This window comes from Centroberyx affinis, unplaced genomic scaffold (assembly GCF_046629955.1).
Source record: "Centroberyx affinis isolate AG114_WGS23_722 - 3 ecotype Tasmania unplaced genomic scaffold, CSIRO-AGI_Caff_v1 ptg001095l_1, whole genome shotgun sequence".
Classification (NCBI taxonomy): domain Eukaryota; kingdom Metazoa; phylum Chordata; class Actinopteri; order Beryciformes; family Berycidae; genus Centroberyx; species Centroberyx affinis.
The window spans coordinates 505,738-525,969 of record NW_027279640.1 but is presented as its reverse complement, the minus strand read 5'-3'; the positions used below and the strand labels follow the sequence as shown (position 1 = coordinate 525,969).

Sequence of the window (20,232 nt, the reverse complement as noted above, 5' to 3'; positions counted from 1 at the left end):
GCTCATTACGTATTGAGGCAAGGAACAACAGGCTGCCCTAAAAACACAGATACCAAACTAATTACAACCGTACAAGTCGGAGTAAAGATCAGTGCATATAGGACTACTTCTTAGCATTTACCTCGGTGAGAGATTGTCTTTCTTGAGTATGTTTAGATGGAAGAGGGAGGGGGCCAGGCACACAGCAATGTTCATAGGAGTCATCTGGTTCTCCTCCACAGAGGAAGTGACATCACTCAGGAAACAGAGCAGCGTCTGCAGCACCTCTCGGTTCTCATCCGACATGAGCATGATGGCCGCCTGGACAGCTTGCAACCTTTGGTCCTTAGGCACATCTGCAAGTAAAAGAGAACAGAGTTTTAGCTTTTCTGCTCCAAATCAAAACAAAATGAAGCGAAACAGTAGAATGACATGTATTTGACATGGTACAAAATACAAACAGAAAAAGGGGTTTAAGGCCTTACACTGATAGATGTGGAGGAAGGTCTCGCCGAGCTTGCTGGTGAGCAGGGGCTCGGGCAGATCCCTGAAGAACTGCTTCACCATATCAGCCACATCATAGGCAGACTGATCCTCATAGTTCACATTGTCTGGCGCGCTCTCGTTCATCTGCCTAAGAGCTTGAATACGAGACTTCACCCCCGATTTACGAAAGAGACCCACCTGGAAACAAAGCAGAGGTGTTGAGGGTGACTTGCTGGCAACAATATGTAACATTGTACGGTAATAGCGTTGACGGTCGTCTTTATATTACTTTCTTTACTTTTCATCACATTATACACATTAGAAAAACTTGAATGTCTATGTTACATGGAAAACTGAGAATAATAAAATACATACATAAAACTGAGAATCTCATGCTTCCAGCTGATAAAAGTAGGCATTTCAGTTTTTGGACACATATGTTTTGATTGTGTGAGACAGTTTGTGTGCTGTGGCTGACCTGGTCAAGACACTGGCTCCTCAGGTACCGCAGGGCCTGCTGCAGGCTGAGGGGCAGGGGCTGTCCGGAGCGCTGAACGTGCACTATGAGAGGCACGCCGAACACATTCTTATCCTTATAGTCTGGTACTTTCATTCTCTTCATAAACTTTGGCACGGACCTGTGAGGGACATCAACACAGTATCTTTAATGAACGGTATGGACAGAAGAATATGACTAAGAATGATGGCAAAGCACTGTTATCAAATGTTATCAAACAACCAACTGTTTTAAAGGGAACACTTGCACTACTTGCTTCATTAAGGATGGCTCAATAGATCAGAAATAGCACAAGACTATGCAACAGTAATATAAGCATAACAATAAAAATGTACTTAAGAAATAAAAACACTACAGACTTGTAAGACAAAAGAACAGCTGGATATGCTGTCTCATTAAGGCCCAATCATACCATATCAGACAAAAAACAAATCAGCAATACCACTATAGCATAATGAGAGCAAATACAAGTCAGTTAAAAGCAATTTAATAAAAATTATGTGAAGAGAGCTTGCTAATCATTAAGGACACCCAAAGTGGACCATAGAAGTTTATGCGAGTCTCACCAAGTCCAGCCGTGCTTGTTGGACATGGAGTACTTCTCCATGATGGCAGTAAGGCGCAGCAGAGAAAACTTCTGCAACAAACTCAGCTGGCCTGCTGACTGGTTGGTGATCTGCAGGGAGGCCACAGAGTGGCTGAGGCGATTCGATATCTGGAAGCTGGGCCAACGTAACCTGATGCCAGAAAAGACACACAAAAGAAATATTGCACAATGAGGAACAAAGGTTTGAGTTAAACATCAAAGACATGCTTTTTTGTTCATAGCAGGCTTGAACTAATGATAGTATCTCATCTTCTAGAAATGAAGACCAATGTTTGTAAATTCATATGAAGCATTTCAATATTATTTCATCAATTTCAATAAACACCCATGCGCCTTACCGATTGGGTCTTGTGAGCGAAGCCCCAACTCCTGAGTCCCTCCTTTCCCTGAGCCTTGTAGATTCTGTCTCAGTGAGTGAGACTTTGTCTCGGTCCCCATCACTTGGTGTGGTCTGGCCCTCCGTCACAGAATTCCCCTCAAAGTCCAACGTGATCTGACTAGAGGACTGGAGGCCTACTGTACCCTCCCTCCCCCTGTCCCCCTGCACCAGCCCGTCCCCTACAGGCAGCACATTCTTAGACCAGTGGTCCACTATCTGCTGCAGACCGTTGACATGCAGCAAGATATCATCCAGGTGGGGGAACAGGTCCTCCTTCTCCAGGTCTATCAGGTCTCCGGTGCTGGCATACAGATGAGAGCCGGGAACATTATCGTACACGCTGATGCGGCTGCCTCTGGTGCAGCACTGGGTGACAGGCCTGGTTTCCTTGGTGCATGAGATTAGCGGGGAGTCCAGGTGCATGCTGCCTGTGTGCCAGTTAATCGAGGCCCCGTTGGTTGGGGACAGGCTCTCTATGGACAGTGCTTTGGGAAAGGTTCCTGGCTTGTGGTCTTTGGGGATGTGGACCACCAGGTCCTCATAGGAGCAAAATTCATTCTTGCGGTTTTGTTCTGCTACTTTCTTCACCTGGGCGCCTGAGAAGATGTCGATGTCCTCCAAATACATGCCGCTGCGCTTGTGGTCGGCCCGGTGAAGCTTACGCTCCTTCAGGCTGGGTGTGCTGACAGCGCTGCCACTGGAATGGCTGCTACCCTCACTGCTGGACTGGGATGGGATGATCCTGTTGGACGGTGGCTCTGGGGCCCCACCATCTCCGTTTATGATCTCTACGCACCGTAGTGTCTTCAGAGCCTGGGCCTCCTGCTGCAGCACCGGACCGCTGATGACCAACGTCTTGCGGCCCCTTCCCAGCGTTCCTCGGGAGCGCAGCGTCTCCATGCGCTTCAGGAAGTCTTTGGCACGTGTGCGGCCCGTCCTGCCATGCTTATCGGGCAGGGAGCCGTAGTGGGGGATGTCTTTGGGGATGTGGGGCAGGGTGAGGGAGGTTGAGTCCGGCATGGCTGCAGAATCAGAGCAGGTGCGGTTGGAGCAGTCAGAGTCTTCTGTGCTGAGGCCCCGGGGCCCGCTGCCTCCGCTGCTCTCACTGTGCAAGGAGGAGACCTCGGGCTCGCTCAGGTCCGTCAAAACACTCTCGCTGCTGGTGGTGGTCCTCAGAGGCAAGCCGTCCCTGGAGGGCTGGCCCTCCCCGTGGTTTCCCAACAGACAGTCAATGTCCTGCAGCCTGGACCAACGCCGGCTGCTCCACTCAAAGGTCCATTTGTCACTGATAGCAAACAGGTCTTCTTCATCAGAGTCTTCACTCTAGGGAAATACAGCAAAAAACACAATAAATATCTCAGTATATCTCATCATACCATAATCTGTTAACATAAATGATGATGTTTATAATTGCTTTCTATAATCTAGCCTCTTACAAAAATGTTGTTGTTTTTTAGAATGTTTATTAATGTAGGTTGCTGACCGTCTGACTGCTGGAACATGTGACTGAATTGTATTGTGTATTTTCTTTGTCAATTCTATTAGTGTTTTTTTTTCTCAAGTCTCTTGAAAGAGATCGACCAGATTAAATAAAAGATAAAGGAAAATAAAATGAAAAATAATGTAGGGAGATCATTAGTACCATTAGTATGTACAGTATGTAAATACAATGGTTTAAAAAGATACATAAAAAATAACCTACTGCACTCTAAGCTAAATTCACAAACTTGATGATTTTGCTAATTTAATTTTTAGTTTTTTACTGTTGTGAGTAGAATGGGATTCACAAGATCAGCTGGTTTGCAAGGTGAGTTGTCTTATCACACACACACATCATCTATGCCAGAATCGAGAGGTAAATAGGATCTGCAGGAAATAGCCGGAGGATGTCTGCTAAGAATTAATAACATTATACAATCATCTCACAGTGTGATATAACACCAGACAAATGATCCCATAAATAGACTTTGCCATAAATAGACTAAAACAGGAAAAAAGCCTTGATAGAAGCCAGCAGGCTACATTCCAAGGTGTGGAAAGATAAAAAGCAACCACATTCAATAGGCATGGATACAACAATGGCACAATCTCAAATATCATAGAATCTAGGCTAAAAGGATGAAGGCAGATTATATTTGCATTGTCGCAGGAAGCAGATGCATTACTTAAGGCCATCTTTGTAAGAAAATAGCATTTCTTACGAAGGCATTGGCCTTTCACTGCTATTTCTTACAACCTGCAAATGTCACCAATATCTGATCCAAGAAATCAAGCTATTTTGGAATAGAAAACACATCAACACCTAAGAGAAACATAGGAAGTGTTGTGTTTCAAAATGATCTAGACACAAAGTGAAAAGACATGACATCTACCTGCAAAATGATTGAGAGCGGAAAATATTTTAAAATATATTTACCAGTATTTAAAAAAAAAATTCAATGACAAATTTCAGGGAATTTATGGGAAATTATGTTTTTCCAAAATGGATATATTATATAATGTTTTGGAATACACAACACTTCAAATAATAATCAACCTTACAAGTGAAGGACTGTAGATATTGTGACTACAATGAAGTTAAAAAAGTCTCCACTTACTTTCTTCTTAGGAAGGTTCACGTCAAGTTTCATAGAGGCACACTTGTTCAAGGTGTTGAGGCGTCTGAAAGAGAAATGACCCCAAGATGAAGAGAGAAGATGACACTATCCTCACAACGGGTGGCTCAGCTGGCAAAGGAGAATACCATGTAACTGTTACATCCTGAGTCGAGTCTCTCACTACTGTCTGACTGTCTAAAAAAAAAAAAAAAAAAAAATTGCCCGCAGCATGAGTCTTCAACCTGATCAGCTTCTGTTCTCGTTGATGGACAGCCAGCCCCGGAGGTGAACTCGGGTTTCGCCCACAGCCACAGAAGCCCAAACCTAATAAACCCTTGTTACCGTCAGATGCTCTGGACTCTTTCTCTCAGCATTGGATCTAAGTGATTGTGGCTTGAAGGGTGGTCTGTAGTTGTTTGGAGAGAGGTGATTCTTCATGGTCAGCTAATGGACTAGCTAGCGAGCCTCAGTCCTGTTCCAGCCTGGTTCAATACAGTCACTTTCTCTTCTCTCTCTCTTTCTGCCTGTTGCATCTGGACATACAGAGACAACATGACCTACAGATTCCCCCCATTATTTGATTCCATTATGCATTTAGCATATAAATCAGCAAGATGTAAATATATAATATGTGTGGTTTTCTCAATTCTCAAAGGAGATTCAAATGATGTCAAAGAAGGCCAACACAAACATGCAGGGAAAATAGCTGCTTTTAGCATTTTTTAGGGGCTTAATAGCAATAAAGTAACATGAAAGCTTTGCCTCTGGAATACTGTTGTGATTTCCTAAACCCAAGTCTCCCAAAAGCTCTTAGAGAATCAACATAACTTTGTTTTAAATATTTCTTATAAACAATACAGTCTAAGCCTTGGAGCCTGTGCCTGGCGATTAGAGGTTTGTGGGTGTGCAGGCAAACTGGGATAAATAAAGTAAGGGCACTGAAACCAGTGTGGTGTACATGACCTAAGAATAGCACAGGGGAAAAGATGACGACATAACAAAATAATCACACACCAGGATACTGCGCCTTGGCTGTAGACAAACGAAGACTCATTTGCGGTATGATAATCACAAGCCTTTACAGCTCCAGATAATGCCAACGGTTTTTCACAGTTTTATATTCGTTCTGTGACAGTAAACGGCCTCAGATGGAGAATAGCTCTTGAGCTAAACCGCCCCCCAGTGCTGCAGCTGATAGGGGCTTAGCCCAACTACAAGTTCCCATGGTTGTTACTGTAGCTATAGGGACCCACTGAAGAGAGAGGGTCCAAGCTGGGGGCCCCCTTACTCCACAGGCCTGAAGAGCTTTGAATATGGTCGTCTATAATAGGAGGTTGATTAGCCAAGGATCAAAGAAAGCAGTCATACGTGAAATATCTATCAATATCAATTCTATCAAAGACATCCAGAGTATGTAGCGTGTGTTACTCTGCACACCAGACTGTGGTGGTGTGATAGACAGTAAAGCCGTCCTTATCACGTTACCGTAGAGACGCTGGGAAGTCATAGACAAAATCACATGGAGGTGGAACTGTTTCCCTTTGTCTTCCATTTATCCCGTGGCTAGTTTGGAATTCAGATGAGTTGCTTTAGGGTTGTTTAGAGTCACAGTATATTGAGCTGTGCAAGGCACCCCTCATGCTCCTCCTGCCTTCCTCTCAGGATGGTCGCCATAGCTACTGTGGTGACTGAAGTGCTGTTTTCATTGTTTGAAAAAGCACATGGACTGTCTTGCCCTACAAGGGCGTGATGTGGAGCCGCCGGTTGTTCCTTCCGTGCTCTTTCACATTCTTAATAGCCAACATCGGAAAAAGTAAAGTAACGTGAAGTCGGGGCTTTTATGTCATCAGATGACGTGTTTCTACTTTAAAGTGCATATAGGGATTCTTGTTTATCCAAAACGATAATCACAGTGTCGTTTTAAGTGGTGTGCGCACGTCTCACTTCCTTGAGACTAAAGAAATAAATTCTTTGTAGCATCATCTTACAAGGTGACTCAAAGCTGAGCCACAGCCATCTCAGACTCAGTCAGACCAAACTGTGTTCAGGCAGTATGTATTACCTATTGTCTACTGTACATCAACATAATTTTAGCACAGAAGCAGCCGGTCTAGTTACCTGCAAAGAGGTTCCACAAGATCTTTGTCCAGAAAGTCATGATCTCTTTTCACAGGAGTGATGTCGATGGGGAACTGGGAATCTGAAGAAAGGAACCATAGAGATTAGAAGAGGCTCCAGTTTTAAAATTAGCTTTTGACATTTCAATAGTTGTTCAATAGACAGCGTTCATGAATAAGATAAATGGAAAAAAAGATCAGGACACCACATTCTTTCCAGAAGTGCACCAAAGGGCGGGAGAGCATCAAACTTGTTTTGGATGTGATGTTAATGAGAAGAGACAGGATTTGCCCAAATAACAGCGCTCAGACTTGTGCAGGCATTACGTCTTGCTCTGGGTATGGGCCTCCTCTTACATAACTCAAGAGACTAAATCCAGACCCTCTGAATCTAGCATTCCTCTGCATTCATGTGGTGTCGTTAACTTTTTATGAAAAGCATAGCGCATTCATAGAAGTGAAAACATCAGATCCCAACAAGGCTCAGCCTGTTCCTCAAGAGCCAGACATTCAGAAATAGTTTTTGAAATGTGATTATGTCCCAGTCAAACATTTCATCATCAATGTCATTTCTAATACATGAGCAGCACCATCAGGAGGGAAACTCATGTTAACTCCTTTGCGCTTCGACTGCAACATCAACTGTCCATGCTCACCGATACAGTTAGTGTACAAAATAGCCAGTGCTAATGTGTTTCTTTTACAACTAGCTACAAACCGTGTAACCAAACAATTCGTAGCACCAAGTACACATCAAAAGGTCTGGCCATGAAGCCAGGTTCTGAGGGAGCAGAGCCAGTTTAATCCATGATAAAACCCATTTTTTCCCATGACCTCAGTCTTTTAGTATAGTGGACATGTTTATGTAGTAATTCTAGCTTGGAAAAGATTAGACTTAAAAGCAGCTGAGGTTCCGCTTGTTTTCTAGCGTTTCTTGGGAGTTGACTGGAGCCTTAGCTCCGGGGCTTCCTGAGGACAGTTGTGTAAATGAGGCTGACTATGCAGCTCATGAATACATGGTTTTGTGTGAGATGTAGGGGACTATGGTGATAGACCAGACGACACTGTGTTCCATTATTCACTCGTCATCTTAAAAAGCCCACATCCAAGCTATAATTCACAGTGTTTCGTTTCACAACAGACATTAAAAGTTGAAATAAAAATGCCATTTTTGGCTTGTTTCTTGGCCCTTTTATTGGTGTGCTACTTCATTAATCTCAACCATATGACCAAAACGATATTTCCCCCTCACAGTAACGTTTTTGTGACGAGTGTGTGTGTGTGGGAGTTTACTGAGTGCTTTTATTACCTTCAAAGAGCTGAGCATATTGGGGGAATCCTGCCGCCCGCAGCCAGTCACACGCTTCTTTCGCCTCAATTTCTGAAACACAAGAGAATGTGTGTTCACAAGAATGTCGACATGCAAGTCAACCGCATTGGCTCATTTTATTTTTTTTTTCAAAACCATTGCAGCATCCACCATGGCAGCACAAAACCTCATGCATTTGACAACCTATAAACAAAAGAGACTTAGGGAAACAAAAAAGACGACCCTGCCCATCTCCCTGAGGGTCAGTCTGTCTGGTCCGAAGTACCCCCACTCCCCAATTCTCACATGCAGCAACATGAGACCTTACATAAGCATCTGTTGACTTTTTTACTTTATAGGCAGGGTATATGTATCTAACCGGAAAACAAAGCGTTAGAAATGGTTAAATAACCAAAAAAGGCACAGCACTGCTTTACACTGGACAGTGACAGAGATACTGTATACCTTATACTGCACTGTAAAAGAAAAATAATAATAAATCTGTCTTTCTAGGGGAGTTCTCAAGGTTTTTATCTCAGGAGATAACTGACACTAAAACAACAAAACACTAATAATCAGATACTGAATAAAACACCATATTCTGCGGTTGCGATCTATTTTCTAAAGTTGAAAATCCTCTTCAAGGATCAAAGGCCCTGCTGGCTCCTTGATGTTTCCAGACTGACGTCGATCCAAACCAGCTGTCATAGTGACTTTCTCCTGGAGAACCGACCTGACCTGTGGAGCGAGCCGTCTCCAGGCTCCACAGCCCCTGATGACAAGGAGAGGAAACAGGCCGTTGGCACTTCTCCATTAATGCTAATGGAGCTGGGTGCCATTTACTGCATGAGCGAGACAAACTGGCTGACAACACAACTAATGCAGCGCCCATGCTGCTTACATGAAGAAACAAAATCTAGAAAAATTTGAAGAAAAAAAAAGTGAAAAAAAAAAGAAAAAGGCCAAAAAACATCACAATTCAGTCAAATATTGAGCTTGTTTCCAAAATCCAAACTCATATTAGCTTTTGATTGAGACATTTTGCCTTCATTTTCTAGTGACAACAGAATCAAATCACAATCAGAAAACATATGAGCAGGATTTTCTGGAGTAAAATACACCAGCAATTACTTTTCTCATTCCTTAATCCTTATAATAAAAAAAAGTCAGTCACTCTCCATAGCTGCAATGATGGGTCTTTGCAACTACAATTCCTACCTGGTAAATGACACAAACACAATATAGTGCACTGACTTTTTTTTTTTTAATTTAGCGTTAAAATATTCTTACCAGTTCAGTACTAGTCTCACTCATAAACCACACAGCTGACAAACGTCCCACTGACACTTACCCTAATAGATCCACCAAAGGTTTAGTTGGCTGTCCACAATGTAAAAAATGACTCTGGAGCATAAATATCACATCCAAACAAAGCTACACAAAAGCTGCCCCCTCCACCCCTGATCACACACCGGGGTCTTCCAACAAAGCATTTGTCACAAATAATAAGGATCCTCCACTTCTAATTGGTCTCCCATCACACATTCTGGGTGTCAGTTCCACTCCCTGTCTGCGCCTGTCACACTACAACTCAAACACGCTCATTCATCAGACAATACTGCGTAATTACAGCCACTGTAGCCTCGCAGTGAAAATATTGCTATTGTCCCCTATAGCCTTCTCAAACTGTGGAGCCAGGACTCACCTGTGCCGCTACACGTCTGTGTCACTGAAAAATCAATGAAAAGTGACTTTGGTCTTCAGACTGACCAACAACTGAATAAATATTAACAGTTCCCCGTGTGTCCTTGGCTGACAAAAAAAAAAAGAAAATCTACTGTTTACCCCCTTAACCTGCGTGGAGATTAGCAGTTGAGTCAACATGTGTGTACTGCCAGTAGCCGCTGCTCTGTTCCCACCTGTATCACCAGGAGGTTAAGGCTTCCTGTTCAACTAGGCTTCCCTCCCAGGTGGGTAGTATCAGGCCTGTATTATTCCACTGCAGCGTATAGTGAGAGCGCTGCCAGGTCCTCTCTGTCCCACAGCCGCAGGTCGGACCATTGGGAACGAGAAATATGAGCTGGGAATTCCTCTCCGTTTGGCATTCTGTAACTCGATACGGAGACATTCTGTCCTCTCATCCTTTCTCTAAGGAAATCTCTTGTGGATAAAAGGCTGGGCGGGCATCATGCCAGAGAGTGGGAACTTGTGTTTACTCTCTTGAACCCGCAGCTTAAAAACTGTGTACAGTGTAAAATTACGGCTGCTCAAAAGAGATGAAACCCGGTATGACTGTGACACAATGGCCCAGAATGCCAAAAGCAGTGTGCTTCTAACGTATATGTGGCACAAATGTCCCGCAAGGACAGCTCCTTCCTTTACAATTCACTTTATGCAACAGTCACTATCAGGAACATTCGTTATGCAATTCGTTGCGGAGATATGAAACGTAACAGTGTGCCCCGGGAAAAGATATGGCACACTTGGATAGTCCTTGGGCTGAGCTGACACAAGCATTGCCAAAATTATGACAGCTTTAAAGGCCTCGTTCACATTCCTGTCCTTCACAAAGTATTTTATAGGGCAACCGCCAATAAATTGCATAGGTATAAACTTTCGAGGATTTCATGAAATTTGATGTGGTGTCTAAAACTGCATCTGTCTGGCAGCAGAGCTCAGTGGCTGACTGTAATCCTCTTCTCTCACACTCTTTAGGAAAAACAAAGTGAAAGTCCCTCATTTTAATTCTAAACATGAATAAAAACAAGCCATAATTAATCTTAGCCCCCAGACACTGATAGGCCTTAATGTGCCCACACTCCTTCAAAATCCCTAAGTTGACTAACAACATAAAATGCTACTGGTAACAAATTATTGTTTACTTACGGGATATTTTCATCATACAGTCAGAGCGGTTCATATATCCTTCAAGACTTTAGAGTGTCTCTCAACATGTCAGAGCATCTTCATTCCCACGCTGAGCCACATTCCTGCTCTCTCTGAACACAGCTTGCAGTTTGAACTCAGATCCAGCACTGCCTCTTTTTCTTTCTCCTTTCTCTTTCCATCTACCCCCCAACAACCATGTGCCTGTCCCACCACTAAATCTCTCCTTCAACCCACCCCTTTCTGTGGCAGGCTCCCCAGTGTTCAGGCTCTACCCCCCTTCTCCAGCTCCTTGTGCCCGACCCTCCTACCCAGCTCTGCCCACGACAACTCTTTTCTACCCCGCTCAGCACATTTTTGGCAAAGAAGATCTAAGCTGCAGCCAAACAGTGAGCACTGCCTCTATGCAATGTGGGACTGTTCTTGTGTAATACACAAGGAAATCCCATAAAATAATCATTTCGAGATCCCATCTTAAAATTAACAATTTCCACACTTTAAGTGTATATTTCCTGATATATTCCTTTGTTTTCCATCTACTGTATACGTCTCGATTACATCAACTCAGAATCTACCAAAATTTCCCCCCTGTAAGTTTTTACGTTGACGTGGGAAATGTTTTATTTGAGCAGATAAAGGGGGGCATGGTCTTGCAGTGTCCAGATGTTGTTCCAGCAAATCGACGAAATGGAAAAACGTAGGCAGCTGAACCGGGGGGGAAAACCATGACATAAACTGTCAGCAATCAGCGGCGGTGAATCATGCTGAGGCACTCAGCTCACAAGACTCACAGCCAACATCTCCAGAATGATCTATTCGTCTGCCTCACCTCTGTCTCAGCCCCTTTGTCTGAGGCAAATGGTGCAGTCAATGAATGAAAGGAATTGTGTGATCCTTGTCATCAGAGACACTTTAGTGTTGCTAAGCCACTTGGCACAAATAAAAAGAATTAATAAATACTATTAGAATACAAAGTTATTCCAAACTGAACAGATTTCCTTAAATAAAACAAATGGTAGATCAAAGGAAAAATGATTAATGCTGAATATCTAAAATTTAAGAGGCATGTAAAATTGGATCTATTTAACAGCACAATTTTAGTTAACACTAAAAGAATAAAAGATGAGATCACAAAAATCTGTTGTATGATGAATGAGGAAATTCCATTAGTTTAAATGCATGGATATGATGACAGGCACTTTAAATTACCGAGCTTTGGCATGGCACCACGATTACGTAATGACATCACATTCATCCACAATTTCCTATAGTGCAAGTACCATTCCAGATGTAGACCATTTCTAATGTGCCTGCCTCTGCTCCTGACATCTCTGCCATTTCCTCTTGTAAAACATAACTCTTCTGACCTACTGGGGGCCGGGACAGGGTATGAAGCTGCGCAGAGGCAGAATGACGTCGGCAATCCACTTTAGCCAGCTTAACAAACCATTTAACAGTAAATACACTTAACACATATCAGAGTTTTATAAGCACTCTGAAACAAACTGCTTAACCCGCAATTTACAGGAACTAACCGTGTAGCCCCTTACAAACGTGCGTCTGTCCGTCCCTCCCCCGCACTCCGCTGCCGCAGAGACTGTTGAATGAATCAGCCAGACAAGCCAGCCGAATATATCAGTCAAAAAAAAACAGTCCCCACCAGACTCCAGACCATTACTGTACACCGAGATCGTCTGTATCAAAAACACCTGGAGAAAGAGAGAGCGAGCCAGGGGTAAAAAAGGAAAAAAAAGAGAAGAAAAGGCTCCACTAGTGGGCCGGCCGGCTGAGGTGTTGTGAGTGACAACAGGCTGGGAGTCATGGAGGTGAGGCCTCTTTTCTTCCCCCTTCATGATACTAATTACATACAGACACCCACTCACAGTGAGCAGTCGGCCTTACTGTAAAAGTAAGACTAGACAAACAGCCAGGGGAAACACTGTGCCCCCTCTTCCAGTCTGCCCAAAACCACATCATCTGATGTCTCATGCCCAAAATAGCCTAACATTTCCTTCTGTCTAACAGACCTCAATTGTGCGTGGGAGAGCAAACAGGAAGTGCAAAGTAACAATTAAATGATAACGACACAAGATTAATGTGATGACCAAGTAGCCACACGTGTGTGTAAACACAAGAGGCAGCGGAAACCCTTGAGACTGACCCGTTCTGTTTTTAAGGTGCTCTTCAAAGTATTGGGGAATGCTGGCAATGCACAAGGTGGATTAATATTGGTGCCCCAGGTCACTCACCCAGTGTCGTGGGAATAAAGCCTTCCTATTTTCCAGAGCAGGTTTTAATTAACACAACTCTACACGTCCCTCAGACTCCCAGTGGGCTGCATCCTCAGCACAATATGCCACAATCATCAGCCTAACAGGAGGTGCCACTCACTAATTTTGCAACACGTCTTCAGTTTCACTTCACAGCCTTCTCATCATTGACACATCACAACGGGCACAATGCCGAGACAAGGGACAGAAGCCAAATCTGAGAGATTATCTGTCCACAAAGGTGAGTAACACAGCGCCTTATGGATGTAACTTTATTCATGTTTTAGTGGTTGGCACATGAGCGAGTTGGCCTGGCAGGGCGAGTAATTAGAGGGAGCCTGTGTTGAATCACACACGGACTTCCAGCTCTCTCATTTGATCCTGTGGCGCACACAGGGGACCTGTCGCTAGCCAGCAAAGACACGGGATGCAGGTTTAAAATTAGTCAGCTCTAGGCTGCGTTGCTAAGACACCAAAGCAAAATTTCCTCAAATACAAATGAGCCAGCAAATCCCAAGCCTGCTTTTGCCCTGTGGTCCACAGTGACCTGCGGAGAGATCCCTTCAGCGGACCGCAGCTCTCCAGTAACTGGCGGATATACACCACAGAGCTCACGGCCTCCCGGAGGACTGGGACGTTAGTGAGAATACGGTGCCAGCCCAGGAACAGCAAGTGCCAAGGAGGCATTAGCATTCTAAACTGGCATAGGCCGGGGCTTCACAGACATCCACACTTTCATTCACCGAGTAATCACAGAGCAGGATTTTATCGCCGGTTTCAAATTAGGGCACATAGCCTGTCATCTTCATTTGCTTTTCAATTAATTCTCTCCCCTATTAAAAGAGATCACAAATAAGGAACTTTCAGCGCTTTCACCTACAGTAGGCCTATCTCTCTATTCTGAGTATAAACAAAACCTGTTTAAAGGAGTCTGGTATTTGTTTAAAAGACCCCCACCTCCACCGGTGAAAGACTGTGGTTCACCTTTCATTTCAAAGCAGACACGCACACACAGCAAGAGCTTATTGATTCTGAGAGTAAATAACATGACTATGTGAGCTAGGAGCTGCTGTTGTTGACCATCGCCGAAGCTTGCTGGGTCAAAAGTCATCTGGGCTGTGTTTTTCCTCTAGAGGTCCTGTATTGAATTTAAACAAGAGCAGCACAGCTGTGGTAACACTCTCCTTCACCTCTGAAGGACACCCAGAGAGAAGGCCCTTTCATCTTCGGGGGTAACAACCCATCAACTCTCTCTCTCTCTTTCTGTGTCTCTCTTTCTAGTCTGCCACTGCCCAGTCCCTTCTGTTGGTTACTAATGATATTACAACGCACACAGATGACATTAAAATACCTAGACACTCATTCACATATCCTCCTGTGCAGGGTGTTAACAGTCTCATAAGAATGAAAGCCTTAGCTGATGTAACCTCTTATTATTCATTTATTTCCCACAGTGCTGCCTCTTTGAGAACACAATAAAAATCAAGATGGACGATTGCTCGAGGGGGGTTCTACTGTTCAAGTCATGAGGGGTCAGCATGATGTTGTAAACATCTCCTAACTATGGAAAATCACTTCAAGTTGTTTCCAAAAGCAGACATTATACAGTCTGTGTTCCAAGTCATCAAACAACGCACTGAGAGAGAAACAGGGGAAAATGATGTGAGGATTGCTGTTTCGCTCCACCACAAATGGTGTTTCAGTGAAGGATTTACAAATTAACCCAGACCCAAACTGTAAAATGATAAACGCCTGTGGATTTGGTTGGATGGCGCAGCTAGAAGACAAATAATGGGCTGTGATGTGTGGGCTGTGTGGCCTCCGAACAAGCCAAGGCTTCAGAGTTCAAACCGTCGGCTCTCCGATGTTTTCATCCAACTCGTTATAATCTCTCACATTCACTCAGTTTCGAGAAAATGTTCTAACAACCACATGACAATTCCCCACGGTCCCTCTGCAAACAGCGCTAACCGAGGGAAAGGTTGAGTGCGCTCCAGCTTCACAGACAGGTGTTCTCCTTATTCCCTGTTGGTCACACTACAGGATACTCCAGCACATGACTTCCTATAGACACTCCAAGAAGAGTGTCCTATACTCGGAAAAGGGACCTCCGACCCCAAACCTCTAGGAAGGAGAAAACACCTCAGCAATTTCCAGATCCCCCAGCACCTCGGTTTTACTGCCAGCAACTCCTAACAGAGCAGAAATCAATCAGCAGAGCTTTCTGTGAAATACATACAGCAGTAACTTTCAAGCCATGATGCACAAGCTAAACACTTCCAGACACTGGACTGCAGCCATTTTCCCACGCATGCTAAAGTGTTTTGACAACCATCTTGGAGGCCTTTATGAAGGATTTGCTTTCTTTGGTGATAAAAACATCAACTTTGGCTTTTGGAGATTTCCGTCTTGATTTCATCAAGGCATACCTCCATCAAACCCTGCACCAATTCTGCAACCAAATGTTGATCTTTGTATTCATTGTGCTAGTTGTTCACTTGAAGTTATTAGATTTGTCCACAGATAAATATACAACACCAAGTGAGATGAATAATGCAGGGTAGACAAAGATAACACACATCAAGGACTGGCCATTTATGATTATACTCAACAGGTTTCTTTTCTCAGAAAGAAATGATAACCTCAGCCATATAGCCTTTTTTTTTATCTCTTGTTGCTTTTGGTCTTCATAACAAAGGCAAGTTTTATGAAAGTTAGCCCCTCAAAGGTAATAATAGCATGACAAATCTGCCAGGCCAGCATATAAACAGTGAGGTAGCACTGCTGTAAGAGATTAGGAGAGGTATTGTACCTGTGGGCATCTGTGCTGCCCTGGGTCCAGATGCAAGGAATGGAAACAGACTTCAGCAAGGGAGAGTTAGACCCTGGGCCTGCCTGGCTTTCCCTCAGCTCCGGTCTCTGTCCACCAACTCCCCCTCGGAGCTGTCTGCTTCCCTCTCTCCCTCCCTCCTTCTCTCTGTCTTTCTCCTCCCTCTCTCTTCTTCTCTATCTTCCTCCCTCCCTCCCTCTCAGCAAGACTCTGATCTGGGCTTTTTCAGTTGTCTTTTCAACTCCCTCCTCCCCTTTCCCCTTATGCCAGCTACTGCACAGCTGGGTCCTACACAGCCACAGTGTCCCATGTGGTCATGTAGTAATTTAACTGTATCCCTCTTTGGAGCTACCAACTTATTCTACAACTTCTTCTATAACTGTGTGTGTGTGTATCCTGATTTAAAGTCCATGTCTCTCCTGCAGTGTGTTATGCACAGCAGGCTGCATGCCTTGCCATGCTGTTTTCCCACTCATAATATACGGTTGTGCGCTGTAATTCTTCCTTCCCTTTGATAGCCTATATAAACACTGTAATTTGGTTTTCCAAGAGCGCTGTATAACACCACTGAAGGGGGATGACTATGAATTACTGACAAACACACAGCCAACTTGACCTAAAATCTCTACTCAAACAAGGAGAAGGATTGACTGGAAGGTTATTAACACATGTTCTGTAAGTCCTGGCACCCAAACAAATCCGGCATCTTACGCTGAAAGCCCTATAAGTTCAGTCGAAGCTAATAAATATGAAAGCAGTGTAAGCTAACAAATGATATTTCATTTGCAACCGCGGCTCCGATAAACACTGGACATACAGGGGAAAGGGGACAAGCAAAACATCCAGAAGAAACTCCTCTGAAGTCGAATCCTGCAGCGCTACATTAGGTCCACCTCCCTCTCATTTGGACAGGATCCCAGAGGGGACTACACGGGGTTCCCTCTTTCTCTGGGAATGGCCTCCGAGAGTCAGAGGGTAGAGAGGGGGCCAATGTCAGAACAAGGGCCCCTACCGTGAGAAAGCCCTCCCAGGACCTAAACAATAAAAGCACGGAGCCATCCCCGGGGACGCTGCTCCTAATTAACGGCATCAAAGCGGACGGCCACAAGGAGGCCGCCTCAGGAGCCTCGCTGCACTCATGAAACCGACTTGTGCATCGCAGTATGATGATACAGTCAGCAGGCATTGTTGTGTATGATGAAGTGTGGTGTAGCTTATCAAGAGCGCTAGCACTGGAATGTGAAAAGCAATTGTTCGCTCTCTCTCTCTCTCTCTCTCACACACACACACACACATAGACACACACGGCACACAAACATAAAATGCAGGGCCATTTTTCATGCGTGGCCATCAGTGACAGGCTGTGTTCAGACAGTCATCCCCTGTTTGAAAGGCCTATAAAGTGAACAGACAGCGGCTGAATGTCTGTGGTCTGAATGCATGCTGCCTCTGCTGCGCCTCTTGTCAGTTTTTCCAGCTGATGACACGCAATGTACATTTCTACCAGAGGAGGGCGGCCAAGCGTCAAAACCTGGCATGGTTTTTGCAGATGAGAGGAAACTGTACAGCATAGTGAAGACGGACGACTCAATAAATTAGAGACAATAAAAACCACCTTAAGAATTTTCTTCTACAGTTGAGGAGATTAAAATGACCCATTTTTGCTGAACAGAAAAGAGCTTTTCCTGAGTTATTGGAAGGGACAAAATACTCTTATTAGAAAAAAAAAACTATCTTCAAAGCCCTCAGACTAAAAACCATGTAAATTTGTTTGGATTTTTTTTTTTAACAGCCAGTGTAATTGCAGTTGTACAGTCACTCCAGATCAGTGAATGTTACACATCACCTGAGAGTGCACAATCTCTACTGTCTTTTTCTGTGCTGTGAGAGTACACAACACTGCAGCTTATTGTCTTTAGATAATGAGATTGGAAAACATTCCTCATCTTAAAACCTAAAAGGAAATGGAAAATAGTTCTATGTCTGCATGCTTCATTTATTTGCGACAAGCTTGCCATAGCTTTCTGAAGGCCAAGTTGTTTAGACTACTCTGCATAATCCTCCTTACAACTAAGAAATGATTACTTGGGTCAAAACTGCTGGCATATTTAGTGTGCTTTTTGTTGGATATAGGTTAACAAGGTTTTTTCCAGGGAATTAACATTTTCTCCTCTGTGGAATGTACAAGACCTGTGAAGAGGCAAAGTTTTCCAGTGTGGCTCTGTTAATATGTGACTCTGTGTTCCTGTTACAGAGCAGCCAAGGTATTTCTCCAATCTCTTATTCAGTAAATGATTAGCCTTGCACATGTGGCAGCTGACATCAAATCAGACTGTGTAGGAGCTGCAATACTGTAAAATGTACAGGAAAAATATGGGCTCAGCCTGCCACCTCCAGGCAGAGAGGGGAATCTACAAAAGTGCTACATGAATGTGACCTTGTATTTACAGAAGGTTGGATTGAGTCTGTTTGTTCCAGGCAGTTAAAAGATTATGGAATAATTCCCTTGTTCTTTATCAGCAGGGTGGAAATTACCACCAGCTGCCAACCAAATGCTGGTACATTTTGGCTGTGGCTGGTAAGTCTGCTGACTGTTGCCAAGTAAGCAACCGTCATTTGAAGGTCCTGTTCATTCTCTAAATCCAGTTGGCTGGGGAAATGGTAACAGTGGCTGGTGAGTTTTGGGATGTACAGTCCCAGCCGCCGCTGCGACATAAAAGTTAGTTTCTTGTCCTGTTGATCTGTGATCTAATAATCTACATATGGGGATACATTTAAAATAAAAATGTATGTTTCTCTTGTTATTGCATCATTTATATTCAAGTGGATATATATTTTGGTTGAGTGAACCATAACGCAGCCATTCAATGGAGAAATTCTCCTCTACACCTGACATTATTTCTTTATTCCTGTTATACATTTATACTGTTCAACAGAATTACCATGTAATGCAAGAAAGAAGAGTGAGAAGAGTACAAGTGACAGGTTTAATCATTTTAACTGCTGTCTGACTATATCATTTTGTGTCAGAGTGGCAGTGTTAGATTGCCGGCTAATTACTTTGTCAAAATAGCTTTTTGCTCCATGTCAGTAGCATTTATTGCTCTCTGAAGGTAACAAACAAAATCTGCATGATAATCATGTCTACGCTAAGCAGGTTCATGAATAAAAGATATTCCTGGTTCCTGTGCACTAAGCAAACAATGTATAAGCCTACATCAACACTTATCATCAAACCTCCGTTTGAATCAAGGGGCAGTTATATATTCGTTTCACATGCAGATGATCTGAAGCGCCACACGTTGTAATCGACCGCTGATGAATAATTCAGTGCTTTTGAGTGAGGAGTCTCGAGAGGGAGAGGGCAGCGTCTAACTAGATCCCACACCTTGGAGAGACGTTTACCGTTACAACTTCTCAAAAGACTGAGCAACTCCCACTTCAAACATGCAAACCCCTTTTTTAGAGCTGCTTTCTAAGAATTAGCTATCCAGCGGCCAGAGGAGGAGCGGAGGCAGGAGCTTGTCCTCTTAAAAAGCTGAAGTGTTTCTGTTCTCTCTATGGTGCAGCGTTTGATATCTACAAGTGTTGTGTGCATAATCCTTTTTTTTTTTTTTACTTTTTTTTTCCTCTACAAGGAGATTTTCTGTGTTATATACCCATTAGGTAGGATGTATTTACACTCTGCAGAAGAGTATCTCAATAAATCTCTCTTAACTTTGATATAAAGAAAGTACTTTGATGCTTAGCTTATAAACATAGGAAGTCAAATATAGTCGAAAACAATAAATAATATGCAATACAGAATATGTATATAGCCTAACTCTGAACTTATAGAAACACTGATATCTGCCAGCAGGAGGCCCAACATGGCTGACACCCTGCTAACTGAAAGACACAGGCGTCTCAGACATGACAGCCAAATAAAAAGGCGCGCTTTCTAACCCCGGGACACAGGCAGATTCATTGAGCAGCGCACAGCTGCCGCGCAATAACTTGTGTCATTTGACAAGAGGCGAGCAACATCCTCTGCCATGTCCGAGCGCACTAATGATGTTTCCAGGGCAGAGATCGGAGCCCGATGGCTGCACCGAGGTCAATAAGCCATGGAGAAGGGCCACAGAGGGGTCACACCGGACAGGGCTTCTTGTCCCGAACACAACGCCCCTCAGTGAGGACAAGAACCAAACAGCTACAGTCAGCGGGCAAGCATTTAGTCGTGGTGTCAGGGTTTCCACTGTGGCCCTGATGTAAG

The 20,232-nt window shown here is 43.8% G+C and overlaps 1 protein-coding gene across 5 annotated transcripts in view; it reads right to left on the bottom strand.

Annotated features, from left to right (window-relative positions):
- stard13b (StAR related lipid transfer domain containing 13b) overlaps positions 1-20,232 on the bottom strand; it is a 66,258-nt gene that overhangs the window by 2,913 nt on the left and 43,113 nt on the right. For 3 of the 5 annotated variants that reach the window (XM_071523563.1, XM_071523566.1, XM_071523564.1), the window contains 8 exons: positions 7,992-8,063; positions 6,684-6,765; positions 4,566-4,629; positions 1,928-3,291; positions 1,549-1,719; positions 944-1,103; positions 465-663; positions 122-335 (listed from right to left, as the gene is read on the bottom strand). In XM_071523563.1, coding sequence (XP_071379664.1) covers positions 122-335; positions 465-663; positions 944-1,103; positions 1,549-1,719; positions 1,928-3,291; positions 4,566-4,629; positions 6,684-6,765; positions 7,992-8,063 — 2,326 coding nt within the window. Of the gene's footprint in view, positions 1-121; positions 336-464; positions 664-943; positions 1,104-1,548; positions 1,720-1,927; positions 3,292-4,565; positions 4,630-6,683; positions 6,766-7,991; positions 8,064-8,586; positions 8,698-15,959; positions 16,060-20,232 lie in introns of those variants that run through there. The other 2 variants (XM_071523567.1, XM_071523568.1) reach the window with 2 other exon arrangements.